The sequence below is a fragment of the Anomaloglossus baeobatrachus genome, chromosome 1 (assembly GCF_048569485.1).
Source record: "Anomaloglossus baeobatrachus isolate aAnoBae1 chromosome 1, aAnoBae1.hap1, whole genome shotgun sequence".
In the NCBI taxonomy this organism is placed as follows: Eukaryota; Metazoa; Chordata; class Amphibia; order Anura; family Aromobatidae; genus Anomaloglossus; species Anomaloglossus baeobatrachus.
In genome coordinates this window covers 896,011,072-896,031,084 of record NC_134353.1, presented here as the reverse complement: position 1 = coordinate 896,031,084, position 20,013 = coordinate 896,011,072, and the positions used below count along the sequence as shown (strand labels likewise).

At 49.2% G+C, this 20,013-nt stretch overlaps 1 protein-coding gene across 3 annotated transcripts in view; it reads right to left on the bottom strand.

Moving 5' to 3' along the window:
• LOC142255303 (von Willebrand factor A domain-containing protein 5A-like) overlaps positions 1 to 20,013 on the bottom strand; it is a 212,607-nt gene that overhangs the window by 137,455 nt on the left and 55,139 nt on the right. For all 3 annotated transcript variants that reach the window (XM_075326844.1, XM_075326853.1, XM_075326860.1), the window contains exons 3-6: positions 11,548 to 11,750; positions 10,468 to 10,690; positions 6,390 to 6,559; positions 3,414 to 3,537 (exon numbers count right to left, since the gene is read on the bottom strand). In XM_075326844.1, the coding sequence (XP_075182959.1) occupies positions 3,414 to 3,537; positions 6,390 to 6,559; positions 10,468 to 10,690; positions 11,548 to 11,750 (720 nt within the window). The remainder of the gene's footprint in view (positions 1 to 3,413; positions 3,538 to 6,389; positions 6,560 to 10,467; positions 10,691 to 11,547; positions 11,751 to 20,013) is intronic.

The following is a 20,013-nucleotide window of genomic DNA, read 5'->3' as shown; positions in this document are numbered from 1 at the left end:
CACTTCCACAGGTAAGTGGACTGGTTCTATCCTGTTCGTGACGCCAGAAGAGTCGATGTGTACCGCCCCCGCGGCCTCGGCTGCGACCGCCGAGCCGCTCGGGTCCAGGCTCGTGTGTCGGTGGCTCGAGCGCCTCCGGACCCGCGGGTCACGTCGCTCTGGAAGGATGTAGTGGCGGTGCACGCAGGGGTTTTGGGGTGGTTGTTTGGTAAAGTTCGTGACGCCACCCACGGGTTGTGGTGAACGTAGGATGGACACCACCGCTGCCATTGACTAGGCCCCCCGGTGACGGTGTTATGCAGCTTGGTGTTAACCCCTCCGTGGGCAGGGGCGATGGTCTCGGGGGGCCTGCGGGGAGGATGAAGGCCAGGGTGCAGGGCGCAGGGTCGCGGTGCGGTGCGGTGCCTGACGGCACTGGTGTACTCACTCTGACACAAGATAACGGAGTCTCTGGTAAGCGGTAGAATGGACGGGGCCCACAGCCGGCTGCGGTGTTCTCCCTGGACAGGTTGGTGATGGCTGTCGTTTCCCTGCACCTGTGTTGTGTTGTGAGTGACTCCTGTGCCTGGACACTGGTAGTCCGCTCCCCGGCGTGTAAATGTCGTAGGAGCCCGTTTGCCCGTAGGCGCTGGCCCTTTGGATCTCTTGCCTTTGGCGGTGGCACTTATCCGGGATGGTTGGGCTGTTGCCGTCAATCGGGACTTGGGTGGGAATGAACCCCTGAGGTCCAGACCGCAATCGCTAAATTCGACTATCAGGGTGGCTTCTAGCCTAGTCGGGGTCTGAGTACCCTGCCTGGTGCTTGGCTCCAATCGGCTCCCTGGTTTGGTACCGGCGGGCCACCGGCCGACCCCGGTCCTACGGTTCCACCGACCGTTCGCCAACTCCTGCAGACGGCCACCACCGTCTGCCGACCTTGCTGGAGGTGCCTGGGCTCCGACCCAGACACCTAGACAGTCCGTGGCAGGCCTGGTCCCAGGTCTGCCCTTGACTTCTCTCCTCACTTTTCCACTGTCAACTCCTCTCCACTCACTGTCTGACTGCCTTCTCCACTGTTTTTCCCGCCTCCAGACCTGTGAACTCCTCGGTGGGTGGAGTCAACCGCCTGGCTCCGCCCCACCTGGTGTGGACATCAGACCTTGGAGGGGGGGCAACAAGGGTTTTTAGTGTGACTGTTGTCACCTATCCGGGGAAGGGGTGTGTGTGGTGTTGTGTCTGTGACTACCTGGCTAGTCCAGGGCGTCACACTAACATCACTCTGCCGTAGTCCACACCTGGGCCTGAACTGCCCTGTTGCAATACGCACCTGCTGTACCTGATGTCCAGTGTATGATGACTGCTGACTGATGTCTGAGCCTGACCCAATGTCCATGACCTATGACTGAGGTCCTACTCCTGGTGTTTCGTGTCTGATGTCTGCTGGTGCTTACCCTGTCCGTTCCTGTTCAGGTCCCTGCCCTGCCCTGTGTTTCTGCTTACCCAGTCCGGCTGTCACCCTGGCCCGCTCAGCTACCACAGTGCCGGTCTCTTGCCCTGGGAGTGGCACCTGGCGTCCCGCCTTGCAGCGGGCGCTTAGTCAAAAGAAAAATCTTAAATCATGAGTCCTTTTGGATTTTCAAACTTGATACAAGGGTTCATAAGGGTCTGAATACCTGCCAAGACTTAAAGGGAACCTGTCATCAGATATTTAGCTTGAAACCTAAACGTTTACCCCTCTGCAGCTCCTGGGCTGCATTCTAGCAATGTTCCTGTTGTTTATGTGCCCCCTCTCTGACCAAAATAAAGACTTTATAAAGTGGTACCTTTTTGTATTGAAATCTTGATAATGGTACACGGGGGCGGGCTCTCTGGTGGCCGTTAGTCTTCCTCCTGTCGCTTTAGGCCGTCCCCATCGCTCCATTTTATATCTCAGGACGCCGCCCACTGCGCCCGAGGTGCTGCGCACGCGAGGACCGCTGGTCACGTGTGCGCAGGCACGAGGTTATGGGCAGCGCTGAGATTGCATCGCAAGTGCCCGCCCATCATCTCGTGGCCACGCTCTCCCCTCTGCCACCAGCGTTCTGCGCAAGCGCTGGCCAGATGACCCGACGTCACCTCTTTCCCATCTTACCCTGCAGCAGGAAATAGATGGGAGGAGCGGAGCAGGACACCACCGGACACCACCGCAGAACACTGGAGGCAGAGGGGAAAGGGCGGGCACGAGATGATGGGCGGGCACTTGCGATGCAATCACAGTGCCACCCATAATCTCGTGCCAGCGACACACGTGACCAGCGGTCCTCGCGTGCACGGCCCCTCGGGCGCAGTGGGCGGCGTCCTGAAGTATGGAATGGAGCGATGAGGGACGGCCTAAAGCGACAGGAGGCAGACTAACGGCCACCAGAGAGCCCGCCCCCGTGTACCATTATCAAGATTTGAATACAAAAAGGTACCCCTTTATAAAGTCTTTATTTTGGTCAGAAAGGGGGCACATAAACAACAGGAACCTTGCTAGAATGCAGCCCAGGAGCTGCAGAGGGGGAAACGTTTAGGTTTCAAGCTAAATTTCTGATGACAGGTTCCCTTTAATTGTTCAATATAATTGACTTTGTGTAAAATAGCGATGTTTTTTCATGTGTATTTGTTTTTATTATACTTCTCTTATAGTGTTGCTATTTAATGTGTGCATTTATCTATGAGTGATTTTTCCCCGTGCACAGGTGCACTTGTCAGGTGTTGGTGGGAGCCAATATGGACTCCAGCAGGTAACCTGGTGCATGTTGGGATTTAGCATACTATATAGGGGTATTGCTATTCATTGCTAGTATCCATGAATAAGAATTTTTAAAGAAAGAATAAAAAGCATTTTTTAACCTATTCTTGCCTGCCTGAGATCCGCTGGATTTAATTCTTGTCTTGGATTCTGCTATTCCCTACCTGGGATTTCCATGTGGACCACGTGGTACACTCCAGACCTGGACTACGGTGAGCTGGCTATTTGTTTATGTTTATATTAGGTTTGGTATAACCTTATTTGTACTGGCCAGGAGAATATTGATTCAAGGTGATTTTTATCATATATAATGAAATCAAAGAAATGTCAATTCTGAAATTGCGCACTTTTAGCTATTTTGACACACTTGGAATTTTTTTTCCCACTTTTCAGTACATCACATGATAAAATTAATGGTGTCAGTCAAAAGTACAACATGTCCTAAAAAAACCAAGCCAGTATGTGTCTATGTGGATGGAAAAATAAAAAAAGTTAAGGCTCTTGTAAGAAGAGGAGGAAAAAAACTAAAGCGCAAAAACAGAAAATCGCTCATACAGGAAGGGGTGAAGTTCTTATTAAAAAAGTTTCACAATTTCTTGACACCTGTACTTGAAGTGTAAATAGAGCAGGGTAGGGACAAGGTACTTGGCACACGAATCACCTGATTTTGGCTCTTTGGCAGCATCGAGTCCGGCCTCCACTGTCACACTTGGTTTATTCACCTCTGAGTAATAAGCAAGGAGCTCAACGTCTCGCTCAAACTTGTGTCCCTCGGACAGTGATACCTGGAAATATGTAAAGATCCAATATCAAATCAATGCATACGTGTGGTGGAACATCTAAATAATCTTTTATGTAATTGCGTTTCTCATCTCATACATAATCCACAGCCGCTTATAATTCTGAAATGAACCATGGATGTGTCCATAAAGTAATGTCTCCCAGAGGAGATCTCTATGATATGGACACATTGGCATCCACAAAATGTATCACCTAACCCTTAATTAATTAATTGTCCCAATTTTTTAGGCTTGGTATTATAAATAAGTCCAAACGTCTATTTGCCCTTTATGAAGCCATGTCAAAATTCTGTCTGTCTGCAGCTACAACCACCCATAACCCTGGATAAATCTACCTCTCCAGGCCAGGTATAGTCAAGCTATAGCTGCCATCATAAGAACAGTGCAGCCAGCATATTTAGGAGGGGAGCAGATGTGACTGGCTCTTCCATAGCATGTGACCAAGCAGCCCAGCAGAGATTAACTCTTGCTAGCCTGGCTCCTGCCTATGAACCACAGGTCTGTAAGTTGACGCCCGAGTTTCTATGCAGTGATAACAGACATCAGGGAAGTTAGCAGACAGAATGCAAGAAACTGAACTGTCCCCAGATCCTGACACTGCCATGACAGTCGTCAATGCCTGCAAAAAGATTCTAGTGACACAATTACTCTATAATGAGCGTTATCTAAATGCAGTGACTGCCCCCGAGTGATATTATTGTTGTGTGCGGTTGTGGTGTTAACCCTTGTTGTCCTTTTGTTGCTGCCTTACTTCTCTTGCTTTTCCCTTTTGTTTCTTACTGTTTATTCTTGAGAGTGTGTAATGTGACTGAGTTTCGGTTATCCCTTTCTGTCTCATCTGTGTTTCCTTCACACTTCTGCTCCTTCCTTTGGGGGAGGGTGGAAAAAATTAGCTTTACCCAGGGATATAATAAGGAACTGGACTCCGGCATCTCCACCATCAGGGGTAATCCGGAAGTTAAGGATAGCCTAAGGCCCCTACCGTGAAGGACAGTATAGAAATGTGATGCCCTGGGCAAGCCAGGGGTCACAGGTCACAACACCACCACACCCTACATCCCAGTCAGGAACACCAAAGCTACTAAAATCCTTGTTGCCTTCCTCCAGGGGCTGATGTTCACACCAGGGGGTGGGCCAGGCGGTTGGCTCCGCCCACCAAGGAGGACACAGCTCTGGAGGCAGGAAAACCAGTTAGTCTAGTAAGGGAAGGGAAAGTGAGAGGAAGCAGTGGAAGCCAGACTAGAGTCTGAGGAGAAGTCTAGCTCAGGCAGAGCTTGAGTGAGGAAGTGGTAGAGGAGCTAAGTGAAAGTGAAGTAGTAGTGGAGCAAAGAAGTAAGAAGAAAGAGTTAAGAAAGACCTGAAGTTAGTCCAGATAAGTGCAGGACAGTGTCAGCAAGGTCAGCAACAGCGGTGATCGTCTGGAGGGGGACTGCTCGGAGGTTGCTGGAAGGACCGCGGACGGGTAGTGGCCCGGCGGTCTGGAGCAGTATACGAAGGACAGTCAGCACCAGGGCAGGGGCCTCTCGGACCCCGGCAAGGCTAGGAGTCGCCATAATTTGCCGAATCCGTCAGTCCCCCAACAACCAAGTCCCGACTGAAGGCAACAGTCCAACCATTGAGGAGAAACACCGCCACCGCCAGGGCACCAGTTTCTCAGGGCCAGTGCCTGCGGGCAAAGTAGGGCTCCTCCGGCCCATATCCAAGCCGGGGAGCGGGTTACCGGTGGGAACCCATTGCTACCAACACACGAACATTAGGTGCAGGTCAAAGGGACATCACCGTTACCTACTGGGAGAGCAAGTGCAGCCGTCCGTGGGAACCATCTTTCCAGCCGTGTGGTTTACCGTAAAACTGTGTCAACGTCTCAGGCTGAGTGAGTACCACAGTGCCGCAAGGCACAGCGCTGCCCCCGCGTCCCTGCGCCCACCAGGCCCTGCACCTTCCACTCCATCACTGGGCCCCGGGATCATCAACCCCTACCCACGGAGGGGCAACACAACACCTGGCTGCTCCGCATCACCACTCCCGGGATCCCCATATTGAGCAGCGGTGGTGCTACAAATCACCACAACCGTGGTTGGCGTCACGGACAATAGACTCAATCCCCACACCCAAAAAACCCCCTTTCACTCACGGGCGAGGAGCGCTGCTAGAGTCCCCGGGATCCGGCCCAACGCTCGAGCCACCGAGCAGCAGCAGGCCGCAGCAGCCGCGGCAGCCGGACCCGAGCAGCAGTGGGAGAGCGCGGCGTCCCCTCCTCCGCCCGCGACAGAAACTCCTTGTCCCTCGCTATCTTACAGTCACATCGTGACAAACTGCGCCTTCAGAAAACGTATGACATGAATCTGTGACATGTCACAAGTTTTTATCTGTAGGGTTCAGGTGATAAGACCTCCACTAATTGTAAAAACCATAGAGCTGAAGTGGTCAGTGAGGATTGCTCGGAGACTGAAGAAGGGATTAATAGAAAGACTTATGTGGTCTATCTTCAGTTTTGAAGTAGAGCAGTTCTTATCTACGTACTCTGTTGTTTTGTTTTAGCAATCAGTCTACAGTAAGTCTCACCATCTTGACTTCCCATGCACAAAAGCTCTGACGTATCTCTGTGCCTTATTTTTAATTATACAGTTACACGTTAAACTTTGTAATAAATCCGTCCTCAGAATAACCTCCTCAGCTCCCCCTAGTGGTGGCTGCAGGAGACCAGAGTCTTTTCATGTGAGCAGGACACATGATTTTATGTGGAGCAAGAAAAAAATGAAAAAAAATTTTACTTTCTGCTTTATGTAATACATTAGGATTTGTCTAGTCCACGTGGTTCTGAGTTATCTCCTCACCTTGGCGGCGGTCTTGTCCTCATTCGTGTACTCCACAGGGCTGGTGGCACAGTTACATTCTATCTTGGCAATGCCGTATGCAGACTGGAAGTGAGCGCTGAGGCTCAGGGTGTACGGGATCTCTCCGATAGGCACCTGCGGGCGGGTGGCCGTCACACTGATAGGCTGGTCTGTGAGGAAATAAAGAGAAAAGCAGGAAAACCGAGTGTGATAGAGGAAAGAGCCATCATTTGGCAGCATCTGTATACAATTAGATACTCTTCATTCACCGTGGTTGACAGTCCTCAAGATCATCCATTGTTACTTTCTGGCTTAGTTATCTTTCATATTTATAATGTCTGATTATTATCACCCTTTTTATCTACTATCACGTTATCCAATCCCATCATCCATGCACATCCTCATACCAACATTGTCTTCATCTACCACCATTGAAATACATCATCCTCTTCATCTATCATCATCATCCAACATTGTCACCGTTCTTCCTGATTTTTAATCATTCATTGCATCAATCAGGCTCATCATATGCTATTCTTCACCCTCATTATCTTTATGCCATGTTTATCATCATATTTATCCTCCCTTATTGAACTCAATCCTCCTCTTAAGTTATCATTCATATTAGTGATGAGTGGACTCGCAGATAACCGGGACCGGGTGATCCGGTTTCTAAAATCTGGTTCTGGGCCGGATTCCAGGCCCCATATAAGTTTATAGGGACTAGAATCCTGCGATTAAAAATGGTGGTAGAAGGGATAGGGGGATGGGAGCATGCACCCTGTACTTACCGAGACACTGGCGTGGCTGTACACTGCTCCCGTGCGAATGTACACTGATTCCAGGGCACCCATTCACTTTATGGGCCACTAATTACTGCTTATTCATATGCACTGCTTTCTCCGCCCACCGGTGCCTGTGATTGGTTGCAGTCAGACATGCCCCCACCCTGAGTGTCAGCATATCAGCTGACTGCAACCAATCACTGACACCAGGACGGCCGGTGAATGGGGAAAGCAGTGCAATGGTCTGTGGGTCAGTATCATGGTACAAAAATAAATACACCAAACAACTGGTATAGGGCCCCCCCGTATTATGATACTCAACACAAATAAAGCATTCGGCTACAGGCTGCAGCCCCCAGCAGAACACCTATCTTGGCTGTGTATCAAAATAGGAGGAACCGCATGCAGCTTTTTTTTTTTTTTCTTCAATTATTTAAATAAGTAAATAAATAAAAAAAATCAGTGCCCTTCAATTTTGATACCCATCCATGATAAAGCCCAACAGCTGGGGGATGGTATTCTCAGCCTGAGGAGTCCTATGGTTATTAGGCCGCCCCCCCCCCAGGCTAAGAATAGCAGCCTACAGCCGCCCCGGACTTCTCACATGCATTAGATATGACAATCACGGCTCTTCCTGATTGCCCTGGTGTGGTGGCAATCGAGGTAATAAGGAGTTAATAAGCGCTAACAGCTTCCACTAAGCTCTAGATTAGTAATGGCATGCATCTATGAGACACCCCCGTCACTAATCTATCAGTGAAAGTAAATACACAAACATGGCAAAAAATCTTGGATTTCATTTGGAATTAAAGACAAAAAAAACACACTCTTTAGCCACTTTATTAACACCCAAATCATCCCTGCAGGTCTGACGTAATCCACACGAGTTCCAAGGACGATTCAGCTCTGCTACATCTGAACCTCACAGCGTGCAATCATGGAACATAACTGCCCGCTGTGAGCTCCAGGGAATAAATGAGCCACAGTGATCAGCGGTGACGTCACTTAGGTTAGTTGCGGTCACAGCTGGAGTCCTCCACCTGTGACCGCACTCCTTGACCCCCAGCTGGCACTGTCAATGTTAAAGTGCTGGCGGGGTGTGGGTCACAGACCAACACTTTAACCTAGAGTGCTTCAGGTCACCACAGGTCATACCGTGGAAACCTGGGTATGACCTCCAGTGAACTGAGTGATGTCACTGCTGCCAGCCGGGTCCCCCTTGTCAGCGTTTCCCGGAGCCTGGAGAGATCAGGCATGTTTTGTGTCTATTCAGGCTCGGATGTAGCAGAGCCAGGACCGTAGTGGGACGTCGTGTGGATTACGGTGGAACTTCAAGGGTCTTTTTGGGGTTAATAAAGAAAAATGGTGCTGTATTTTATTTCAAATAAACGATTTTTCTCTATGTTTGTGTTTATTTCTTTTTACTTATTGAATTAGTAAAGGGGGGGGACTTATAGACCCCCCTACCTATCACTAATTCTGGCCTTGAGGAAGCTGTCCACTGGCATTAACCCCTATTACCCGATTGCCACCGCACCAGGGCATTCGGAAAGAGCTGGGTAAAGTGCCTGGATTGTCCTATCTATGGATGCGACAATTCCGGGATGGCTGTAGGCTGTTATTCTTAGCCTGGGGGGACTCAATAACCATGGGACTCCTCAGGCTGAGAATACCAGAATACCAGCCCCCAGCTGTTGGGCTTTATTATGACTGGGTATCAAAATTGCAGGGGAATCCCCAGTCTCCTGGAACTCACTGCCTCAACACGTCAGACTATCTACTACACTCGCAAGCTTCAAACGGAACCTAAAGACTCATCTGTTCAGAAATGCCTATAACCTTCAATGACCTCACTGCTTCACCACCGTGCGGAGCTGCCGCCCCACCACCGTGCGGAGCTGCCGCCCCACCACCGTGCGGAGCTGCCGCCCCACCACCGTGCGGAGCTGCCGCCCCACCACCGTGCGGAGCTGCCGCCCCACCACCGTGCGGAGCTGCCGCCCCACCACCGTGCGGAGCTGCCGCCCCACCACCGTGCGGAGCTGCCGCCCCACCACCGTGCGGAGCTGCCGCCCCACCACCGTGCGGAGCTGCCGCCCCACCTACACCCCACCTACTGTCTCCTCCCCAAAATCCTTTAGGATGTAAGCCCGCAAGGGCAGGGCCCTCTTCCCCCTGTGCTAGTCTGTCTATTGTAACGTGTACATGTATTCTGTATGTAACCCCCTCATGTACAGCACCATGGAATCAATGGTGCTCTATAAATAAACAATAATAATAATAATAATAATAATTCACGTCATTTTTTTAAAAAATGATTTTAATAATTAAAATTAAAAAAATCTGCATGCGGTTCCTCTTATTTTGATACACAGTCAAGATAAGCGCAGGGCTGGGGACTGCATTCTTTAGCTGTGGGTTTTATCAGTGCTAGGTATCATTATATGGGGGGCCTTACACCCCTACACCAATTGTTTTATTTATTTACTTTTGCACCGCAATACTGACCCACAGGCAGTGCTTGTGATTGGTTGTAGTCAGACGCTGTCACACAGGCTGGGGGCGCTTCTGACTACAACCAAACACAGACGACATGCCGGCTGGTGGGTGGGGAAAGCAGGGCATATGGATGAACCATGATGAGCTGCCCAGGAAGTGAAGGAGAGGCCGCGGCAGCAACGTAAAGCCGTGCGGGAGCAGTGTACAGCTGTGCGGGAGCAGTGTACAGCTGTGCGGGAGCCTCGGTAAGTATGAAGCGCTCGCTTCATTCTTGTTTTCTTTATTTTTCCTTTATTTTTTTAAATTTCTCGAGTGCCGGATCCAGATCAAACACCTGGAATCCCAGGCTCGAGTCCAGCACCTGGGCACTTTTGAAACCGCGTGGATCAGAACTTTTACAGTCCGGTTCCGCCCATTACTAATCCATATTCATCTTCCTCATCATTTTTGATCACTGTTTTCACCCATTAAGACATTTAAAATCCTCATCTCTGTACATGCTCACCATGTCATCTACTACCATCATCCTCTTCATCTACCATTGTTGAAATTCTTCATCCGTCTTATCATCATTCATTATCATCATCCAGTCTTCATCCTTCATTATTCACTATCATAGAACCTCATCATTCTCCATCAGTCATGAAGAATCGTCACTATTATTTATTAGGACAGTCTCAAGGGGTTCACAAAAAAAATCCTTGAGTAGTATGGGCATTTAAATGTATGAAGACTATTTTAATTTAGGAGAACATGATGATTTTTCAGGAGTCACTGATACGTGATTGTGTTACCTTTCGGGGTATATCTGGGGTTGAGGACAGCAGGAAGCACAAAACGAACGGCTCCGTCTGCCTCGACTGGAAGCTCCCGCACATATTTTAAGGTCACTTCAGCCTCCTGACCAGGCGGCAGGTTCCCAACATTGCAGCTGAAAACATCAGCAGAGCTCTCATCTTCTTCCAGGAGAAAAGCCTGGTGACCTTTTTTGATGGCCTCATTATAGGTCTTGTGAGCCTGGAAAAAGGAGAAGAGGAGCAATGAATAAACACATCTAGGAATTCAGAATTTTCTTTCAGTATTATTGTATAACCACCGGCCCTTCACCCCCGGTGTATAACCTCTGGACCCTCGCCCTCCGGTGTTTAATCTCCAGCCCTTCACCCCCACGGTGTATAACCTCTGGCCCCTCATCTGCCGGTGTATCACATCTGGCCCCTCACCATCCGGTGTATAGCCTCTGGTCCCTCGCTATAGCATGTGCCTTTACTAACATGTGACACAATGGTTGGTGAAGCAGAGCTCACAGATACCAGCACGGTCTTATTCTAGGAGTCAACAGTGTAACAAGTCAGGTCACAAGATTTCTTACCCCCTAAATCTTCTCCCTTCACTTGTGAGTGATATTATTGAGAAGTGGAAGGAACCGCAGCAATTCAGCCATGAAGTGGAGGCCACGTAACATTACAAAGCAGTCGGTCAAGTACTGAAAAGCAGAGGGCTGAAAATTCATCAACGCTCTGCTGACTCCATAACTGCAGAATCCAAAGCTCCCCTGGTATTAACATCAGCACAAACACTGTGTCCTCACAGGAGCTTTATGGTTGAGAAGATACATGCAGCCTTACATCACCAAGCACAATGCCGAGCGTCGGATAGAGTGATGGAAAGCCGCCACCACTGGACTCCTGAGGAAATGTGTTCTGTGCATTGTCGGATCACACTTGTCTATCTGGCATCAAAAGAATGAGTCTGGGTTTGGCAAATACCGGAATAACGTTACCTGCCTTACTACAATGTGCCCGCTATACAGTTTGGCGGAGGAGGGATAATATTATTGGCTTTGTTCATAATTTTTATAAAAGCAGATTTACCTGTTGCTTCTCCTGGAGGTCGGCTACTATGGTCTTCCCCTCTACTGTGGCTTCAAAACTGTAGACAGCAGAGTCTTCATCCATGGGGAACACAAAGACCGCCTCCACCGCCTTCTCCTCCTCATTCTTGTACTTGAGCGTTGCAGACACATCAGCCACAAAGCCTTTCACCTGGATGTCAACCGAGATCCCCTGCAGAGGAACTGAATGACCCAAAGAAAAAGGACTAATGAGATGAGCTACAGCTACATGAACCAGCCCTACATCTCTAGTCAGTAACGTTCTAGATGGGATGGAGTGCTGGATTATGTTATACAAAGGGCTGCTGATAAGTCTTTGGATTTGTCATCTTTTTTTGTTTCCATGGTAACAAATGTAACATTGCATGAAAACCTTATGTATCTAATATATGTTTTCAAAATTTTGTTTGTTGCTTATGGCAACAGTGTTCTACGCACGCGGGAAAATAAAATGTCGGAGTCTAATGCGATATTCACAGCAACTATGAGCAGAGGAGTGATAAAATTCTTTGTTTCTGCAAGGAAAGTCCGCAAAGGATATTCATGGTGATATGTCGCAGACATTGGGGGATCAATGCCCTTCATATTCCACAGTTAAGAACTGGGTTGCCAAATTTAAAACAGGCTACTTCAGCACCAATGATGTGGAACGTCCTGGACGACCGAGAGTAGTTGTTGTTCCGAAGATTGTCGATGCTGTGCAGAACCTCATACTGGAGAATCCATGAATTTCAGCTAAAGCAATAGCAGTCACGATGGGGATTTCCCGTGAACGTGTTTGTGTCATTATCCATGAACATTTGGACATGAGAAAGCTATCTGCAAAGTGGGTCCCCAAATGTTTAACAACAGATCAGAGAAGCATGTGTCGCGGGTGGAGAGGGGTTTTGGGAACGCCGCTCGCCTTGTGGGATCGCTGGCGCTCGGGTCCGGTGGTTCCGTTCCTCGGTGGCTCGAGCACGGGGCCGGACCTGGGGCTCGAGCAGCACCTCCTCACCCACGAGTGAAAAGGGGGATGGTTTGGTGGTGGGATGTCGATTATGACGCCACCCACGGGGTTGTGGTGATGGTGGGCACCACCGCTGCTGGTGACGGGGGTTCCCGGGAGCAATGGCGGGGAGCAGCTGAGGTGTTGGCCCCTCCGTGGGTAGGGGCTGTTGGTCCCGGGGCCTCGGTTGGGAGAGTGGATGTTGGTGGGTAGGGGAAAGGTGCAGGTGCCGATGCGGGGAGGCAGCGCGGATGCGGGGTCAGCGTTACTGTGCAGCGCTGTGCCGGATGGCACTGGTGTACTCACTCAGGTAGTCAATAACAGAGTCTCTGGTAAACCAAACGGCTGGATGGACGGCTGGCTGCGGCGTCTTCACTCTCCCCGGACGGATTGATGGCGGCTGTCTTTCCCTGCACCTGTGTGTAAGTGTTTGACCCCTATGGATTCCCACGGGTGGTCCGCTCCCCGGCTTGTACGTGTCGGGAGAGCCCGTTTTGCCCACAGGCGCTGGCCCTTGGATGTCTGGCCGTTGGCAGTGGCTCTTATCCGGACGGGTTGGGCTGTTGCCTTCTGACGGGACTTGGGTGGGAATGAACCCCTGAGGTCCAGACCGCAATCAGAGAATTTGACCGTTACGGCGGCTTCCGAGCCTAGTCGGGGTCTGAGTACCCTGCCTTGGTGCTTAGCTTCACTCCGCTCACTGGTTCAGTACCGGCGGGACACCGCCCGACCCAATGTCCTACAGTTCCGCAGACGTCCACTAACTCCTGCAGACGGCCACCACCGTCTGCCGACCTTGCTGTCGGTGCCTGGGCTCCAACCCAGACACACACAGTCTCTGCTTCCACTCCACTCCTCCACTCCTCTAAACTCCTGAACTTGACTCCTCCACTTGACTCTCGAACTTGACTGACTACTTTTCCCGCCTCCAGGCCTGTGAACTCCTCGGTGGGCGGGGCCAACCGCCTGGCTCCACCCCACCTGGTGTGGACATCAGACCCTGGAGGAGGAAACAAGGGTTTTTGTTTGACGGATGTTCCCTACCAGGGGAGGGGGTGTGTGTGTATGTGGTGTTATTCTGTGACACATGCTAGTGACAACTTCCTGGTTCATTTGTCAGCGTTTCCGGACTGATAAGAACTTTCTGGATCAACTGGTCACTATGGATGAGACCTGGATTATTTGAAAACAAGGAGCAGCGAAAAGAGTGGAGGCACAGTAGTTCTCCTTGTTCAAATAAGTTCAGGCTGCAAAAATCAGCCACTATGTTGATGGCGTCTGTGTTCTGTGATAAGGAGGTCATGCTGCTAGTGGACTACCCTCAAAAGGGTTCCACCATAAATGCAAGGTATTACATTAAACAATTGGACCAACTGAAGGCAGCTCTGAAGGCCAAAAGGCGCGGCAAGATGTCCAAAGGAATCTTCTTCCTGCAAGACAACGCCTCCGCTCACACTACACAAGCGACCACGGCAAAACTGGAAGAGCTGAGCTTCCAGCTGGTTGACCACCCACCTTATTCACCAGATCTAGCTCCCTCAGACTATAATCTGTTTCCAAACCTGAACAAGCACCTCAAGGGTACCAAATTTCACACCGTTTCTGATGCCATGGCTGCTACGGATGTCTGGTTTGAGGCACAACCAAAATCCTTCATTTTGCTAGGCTTACAGAACTTGGAATACCGTTGTAAGAAGTGTGTTGACATCAGTGGAGAGTTTGTGTAATAAATGTAAAGTTTCATCATTTTATCTCGTTTCTTTCTGTTTAAAGGGAACCTAGCAGGTCCCATATGCATTCTGAGTTATAAGCAGTGTGTTGTTTGGCCTAATAACTCCTTCCTACCCATCCCTGTGTTGTAATATTGTAGAATATGAAAGTAATAAACGTTTTATTACTTACATATTCCCTATGTAAATTATCAGAGGCTGTAGCTTCATGGGCGTCACATTGCCCTTTGGGTGTTTGCACGTATTCCATGGTATCACGCCCCTGTGGGAGTGAAATCATGGATTTACATGTGCAACGTCACCATCAGCGACTTCAGATCCCGCGCGTGCATACTTACCATTCCAGCAGCAGTCATAAGGCTGCTCGCTTCTTTGCTTCAGATGCGCTCTGTGCATCTGTGCAGGAGTCTTCTGAGCATGAGCAGTGCGCATCTGAAGCAGAGAAGCAGGCACCCTAATAACGGCTGCAGGAATGGTAAGTATGCACGCGCGGGATCTGAAGACGCTGATGGTGATGTTGCATATGTAAATCCATGGTATCACGCCCACAGGGTCATGATACCACAGAATACATGCAAACGCCCACAGGGCGATGTGAGATGTGATGCCCATGGGGCTACAGCCTCTGCTCATTTACATAGGGAATATTTTAGTAATAAAACGTTTTTTATTACTTTCATATTCCACAATATTACAACACAGGGATGAGTAGGAAGGAGTTATTAGGCCACACAACACACTGCTTATAGCTCAGAATGCATATGGGACCTGACAGGTTCCCTTTAAAGCCAAAGACTTATTAGCAGTCCCTCTTATATCCTTAGTGCAAAAGTTGATATATTTTGTATTCCATGTGTGGCGCCCTGGACAAGCCAGGGGCCACAGAGAACAACACCTACACACCCCACACTCCCGGTCAGGCACACCGAAGTCAGACACAAACCCTTGTTGCCTTCCTCCAGGGGCTGATGTCCACACCAGGGGGGTGGGCCAGGCGGTTGGTCCTGCCCAACGAGAAGTTCACAGTCCTGGAGGCAGGAAAAGTAAGGCAGATCAGTTTGGAAGTGAGAGTGAGAGGAAGGAAAGTGGTAGAGGAGCAGACTGAAGTTGGTCCGGGTGTGTGGCCCGGACGGATCGGCAAGGTTGGCAGACGGTGGTGGCCGTCTGCAGGAGTGGCCTATCGGAGTCTACCGTAAGGACCGTGGACGGGCGGTGGCCCGGCGGTACCGGACCGGTACAGAAAGAGAAGTCAGCACCATCTGGCAGGGGCTTACGGACCCCGGCAAGGCTAGGAGTCGCCGTGAATTTGCCAAATCCGTCAGCGAAGTAAACCTCCTGGGTTTCCCAGCAGCCAAGTCCCGACAGAAGGCAACAGTCGAACCGTGAGAGGGAAACACAGCTACCGCCAAGGCTACTGTTCCCAGGGCCAGAGCCTGCGGGCAAAAAGGGCTCCTCCGGCAACCTTCAAGCTGGGGAGCGGGTTACCGGTGGGAACCCATTGGAACCGTACACACTACACAGGTGCAGAGAAAGGCAGTCACCATCAACCTGCCGGGAGGAGAAACACCGCAGCCATCTGTGGGACCCGTCCATCCAGCCGTTTGTTTTACCGGAGACTCTGTGTACATCATTGGCTGAGTGAGTACCACCGTGCCGTGCGGCACAGCGCTGCCCCCGCGACCCTGCACCTCACCAGGCCCCGTAACCCGCCTGCCATCCATTCCTACCCCATCACTGGGCCCCGGGACAACCAACCCCCTACCCACGCAGGGGAGAACTAATATCAAAGCTGCTCCCTGTCACCGCTCCCGGGATCCCCGTCCAGAGCAGCGGTGGTGTCACCAACTTCACCACAACCGTGGATGGCGTCACGGACAATCACCAAATCCCCACCATCCAATCCCCAGCCCCTTTTCACTCACGGGCGAGGAGCGCCGCTCGAGTCCCCGGGATCCGGCCCACCGCTCGAGCAACCACCGAGCAGTAGCGGCAGCCGCAGCAGCAGCGGCCGGACCCGAGCAGTGGGAGAGCGCAGCGTCCCCTCCTCCGCCCGCGACATAGGCATCACTAAAAATGGTGGGATTCATAAGGATGAGTGATTTCAAGTCAACAGGATAAATTAACTGTGGTCAGCCTACTATGAAAAATTGAGATCTGATCTATGTAGGGCTGATCATGATCAATGCAGTGATTCTAACAGTGTAAGGACCAAGGCTTGTTTAAAGCAAGTACTACTGGGTTTAGATTGAGTAGGACTCAATAATTTAGTGGTCTTGCCAGACTGACCTACGCTTGATGGTGGATATAGGCTGATTTTAAAAGTATATTATTGAAGGAATGGGGGAAGGGGTCACAAAGTATAGTGGTAATACAGTGTAAAATAAATATACTGTGCACTATGTGCTAAATCATTAGGCAAGTGAGTATTTTGACCACGTCATCATTATTATTCAGGTTTTCCACCTCCATGCTGTATAAAATTGAATGCTCAATGGATGAACAGATCAGGTGATGTGTATTTGTGTAATGAGGAAGGTGCAGCCTAAGAAAACAACTTTTCTTTTGAAGGTCTGCAGAAACATTCTCTAAATGGGCTATAGTCAGCAGTGGGGTGCCGCAGGGATCTGTGCTAGGACCGATTCTTTTTAATCTCTTTATTAATGAACTTGTGGATGGGATTGATAGTAAAGTGTCAGTCTTTGCTGATGACACCAAACTATGTAGGATATTAAAAACAGACCTTGATAGTACAATATTACAAAAAGATCTGGATAAGATGTCAGAATGGGCAGATACTTGGCAAATGAGATTTAATGTTGATAAATGTAAAGTAATGCACCTAGGGCGGAGTAATCCTACAGCTGCGTATACATTAAATGGAAGTAAACTCGGGACTACAGAACAGGAGAAGGACTTGGGGATTCCGGTTACAAGTAAGCTGAGCAGCAGCACTCAATGTCAAGCAGCAGCTGCTAAAGCAAACAAGATTTTAGAGTATATAAAAAGAGAGATTAGATCTCGGGATCCCAATGTATTGTTACCTCTCTATAAATCACTTGTAAGGCCACATCTGGAATATGGGATCCACTTTTGGGCTCCACATTTAAAAAGGACATTCAGAAGTTATCATCACTTCAAAAGCGGCTAACTAGACGACTACAAGGAATTTAAGGCCTCTCGTATGATGAGAGGTTGAAAAAATTAGATATGTTTAGCTTAGAAAAAAGATGTCTCAGAGGAGATCTCATTTATATATATAAATACATGTGTGGTCAATATAAAGGACTGGCACATGACTTATTTCTTCCAAAGACAGTAGTAAGGACCAGGGAGCACTCACTGCGAGTGGAATAAAAGCGATTCCAGCAGCTAACTAGGAAAGGGTTCTTTACAGTTAGAGCAGTCAGACTGTGCAATGCCCTACCACAAGAGCTAGTAATTAGAGTTGAGCGATGTTCGAGGTTCGCCAATTTCATGTTCGAATGATTTTGGGGGGTGCTCGATATCGAACTCTAACTCGAGCTTTTTGCTAAAAGCTCGACAGTTCGAGAATGGTTCAATCACCATAAACGTGGCTTTTCACAGTAAGGCTATGTGCACATATTGCTATCTGCACGCGTCCTGCGTCCCCAGCACAATCCCTCTCCCTTTCCTACTCTCCGATCACGGGCGTCTCACTCCACGTCTGTCACAAATCTGCGGCGTCTTGTCCTCTTTAGAAAATGGCTGCCGCTTCATTAGTCAATTAGTTATTCCGTGCTTTCCCTGCACACCGGTGCCTATGATTGGTTGCAGTCAGATACGTCCCCAAGCTGAGTCACAGCTGTCTGACTGCAATCACAGCCACCGGCGGGCGGGTCTATATCGTGCAGTAAAATAAATAAATTAAAAAAAAAAAAAATGTGGTTCCCCCCCATATTTGATACCAGCCAGGATAAAGCCGCATGGCTGGAGGCTGGTATTGTCAGGATGGAGAGCAACACGTTATCGGGAGCCCACCACCCTAACAATATCACCCAGCAGCCGCCCAGAATAGCCGCATCTATTAGATGTGACAGTCCCGGGGGACTCTACCCAGCTCATCCCGAATTGCCCTGTTTCACCCCTTTATTAATCCCCAAATACCCCTCCAGGTCTGACGTAAACCACACGACACTGTCAGCTCTGTTCCCTGAAGATGTAGTAGCACCGTAGAACACCATCGCGCGTCAACAGAGACTTCAGTCAGCACTGCAGGCTTCAAGATTACAAAATCTGCCTATCTTTATCAATAGAAGTAATAGCTCGGTTGATAGAGAGCTTACCTATGAAGCATTAGGTCGCAAGTTCTGGTCCCGGTAAAGAATTTAATTTTTTTTTTTTTTATTTTTAATTATAGCGTGCAGTAAAATAAATAAATAAATAATAAAAAAAAAATGCGGTTCCCCCCATATTTGATACCAGCCAGGATAAAGCCACACGGCTGGAGGCTGGTATTGTCAGGATGGGGAGCACCATGTTATGGGGAGCCCACCACTCTAACAATATCACCCAGCAGCCGCCCGGAATAGCCTCATCCATTAGATGCGACAGTACCGGGGGACTCTACCCAGCTCATCCCGAATTGCCCTGGTGCGGTGGCAATCGAGGTAATAAAGAGTTAATCATGCCAGGCGTCTCCCCGAGATACCTTCCATGATTAAACTGAAAGTCAAAGTAAATAAACACACACACCGAAAAATCCTTTATTTGGAATAAAAGACAAAAAAACCCCCTGTTTCGCCATTGTATTAAAATCTACAAATACCCCTCCAGGGCCGACGTAATCCACACGACACTGTCAGCTCTGCTACAGAACACGAGTGCTCTGTATCAGGTCCACGTAGCAATGAAGTGAATCACGCGGTCAGCACAGACTTCAGCAATGCAGACTTCAAGATTACCAAATTACTGCCTATCTTTATCAATAGAGTCATTAGCTGAGTAGATAGAGCGCTCACCTAAGAAGCATTAGGATCACGCGTTCTAGTCCCGGTAAAGAACTTTTTTTTTTTTTTTATTTTTAATTTTAAATTATATTTATAATATATTTATAATATATTTATAATTATGATTTAATTATGCACTGAGGGGAGGAGCTGGACATCAGCTGTGAGACGCGGGACACACCTCTAAAATCAGTGCAGTTCACAGAATGAGGCTGCATTGCTCTCTCCTCTCTCTCTCTCTCTTTCTCTCTCCTTTCTCTCTTTCTCTTCTTTCTCTCTCTTTCTACTTTCTCTCTTCTCTCTCTCCCCTCTTTCTCTTTCTCTCTCTTCTTTCTCTCTTTCTCTCTCCTCTCTCTTCTTTCTGTTTCTCTCTCCTCTCTCTCTTCTCTCTCCTCTCTCTTTTCTCTCTGTCTTTTCTCTCTCTCGCTTTCTCTCTCTTCTTTGTCTCTCTCTCTTTCTCAGACCTGGCGATTATCAGCTGATGCGGTCACCTGACGGAATCAGCTGACACTATAAGTCGAGCGGTGTGGACGGCTTTTTACCGCCCGGCCGGCTAAACTATCAGCTGATGCCATCGGACAGGAGTCTGCACTGAAGTGTGTAGTTTGGGGGGTTTTTTTGCACTGATGCATCAGCTGATAATATAAAAGCCGTTTATACAATCATCTGCTGTGTCATGTGATTCAGGCCCTTGAACCTGACACATCATCTGATCGCTTTGCCTTCCAACAAACCGATCAGATGATATTGGATCCGGATTG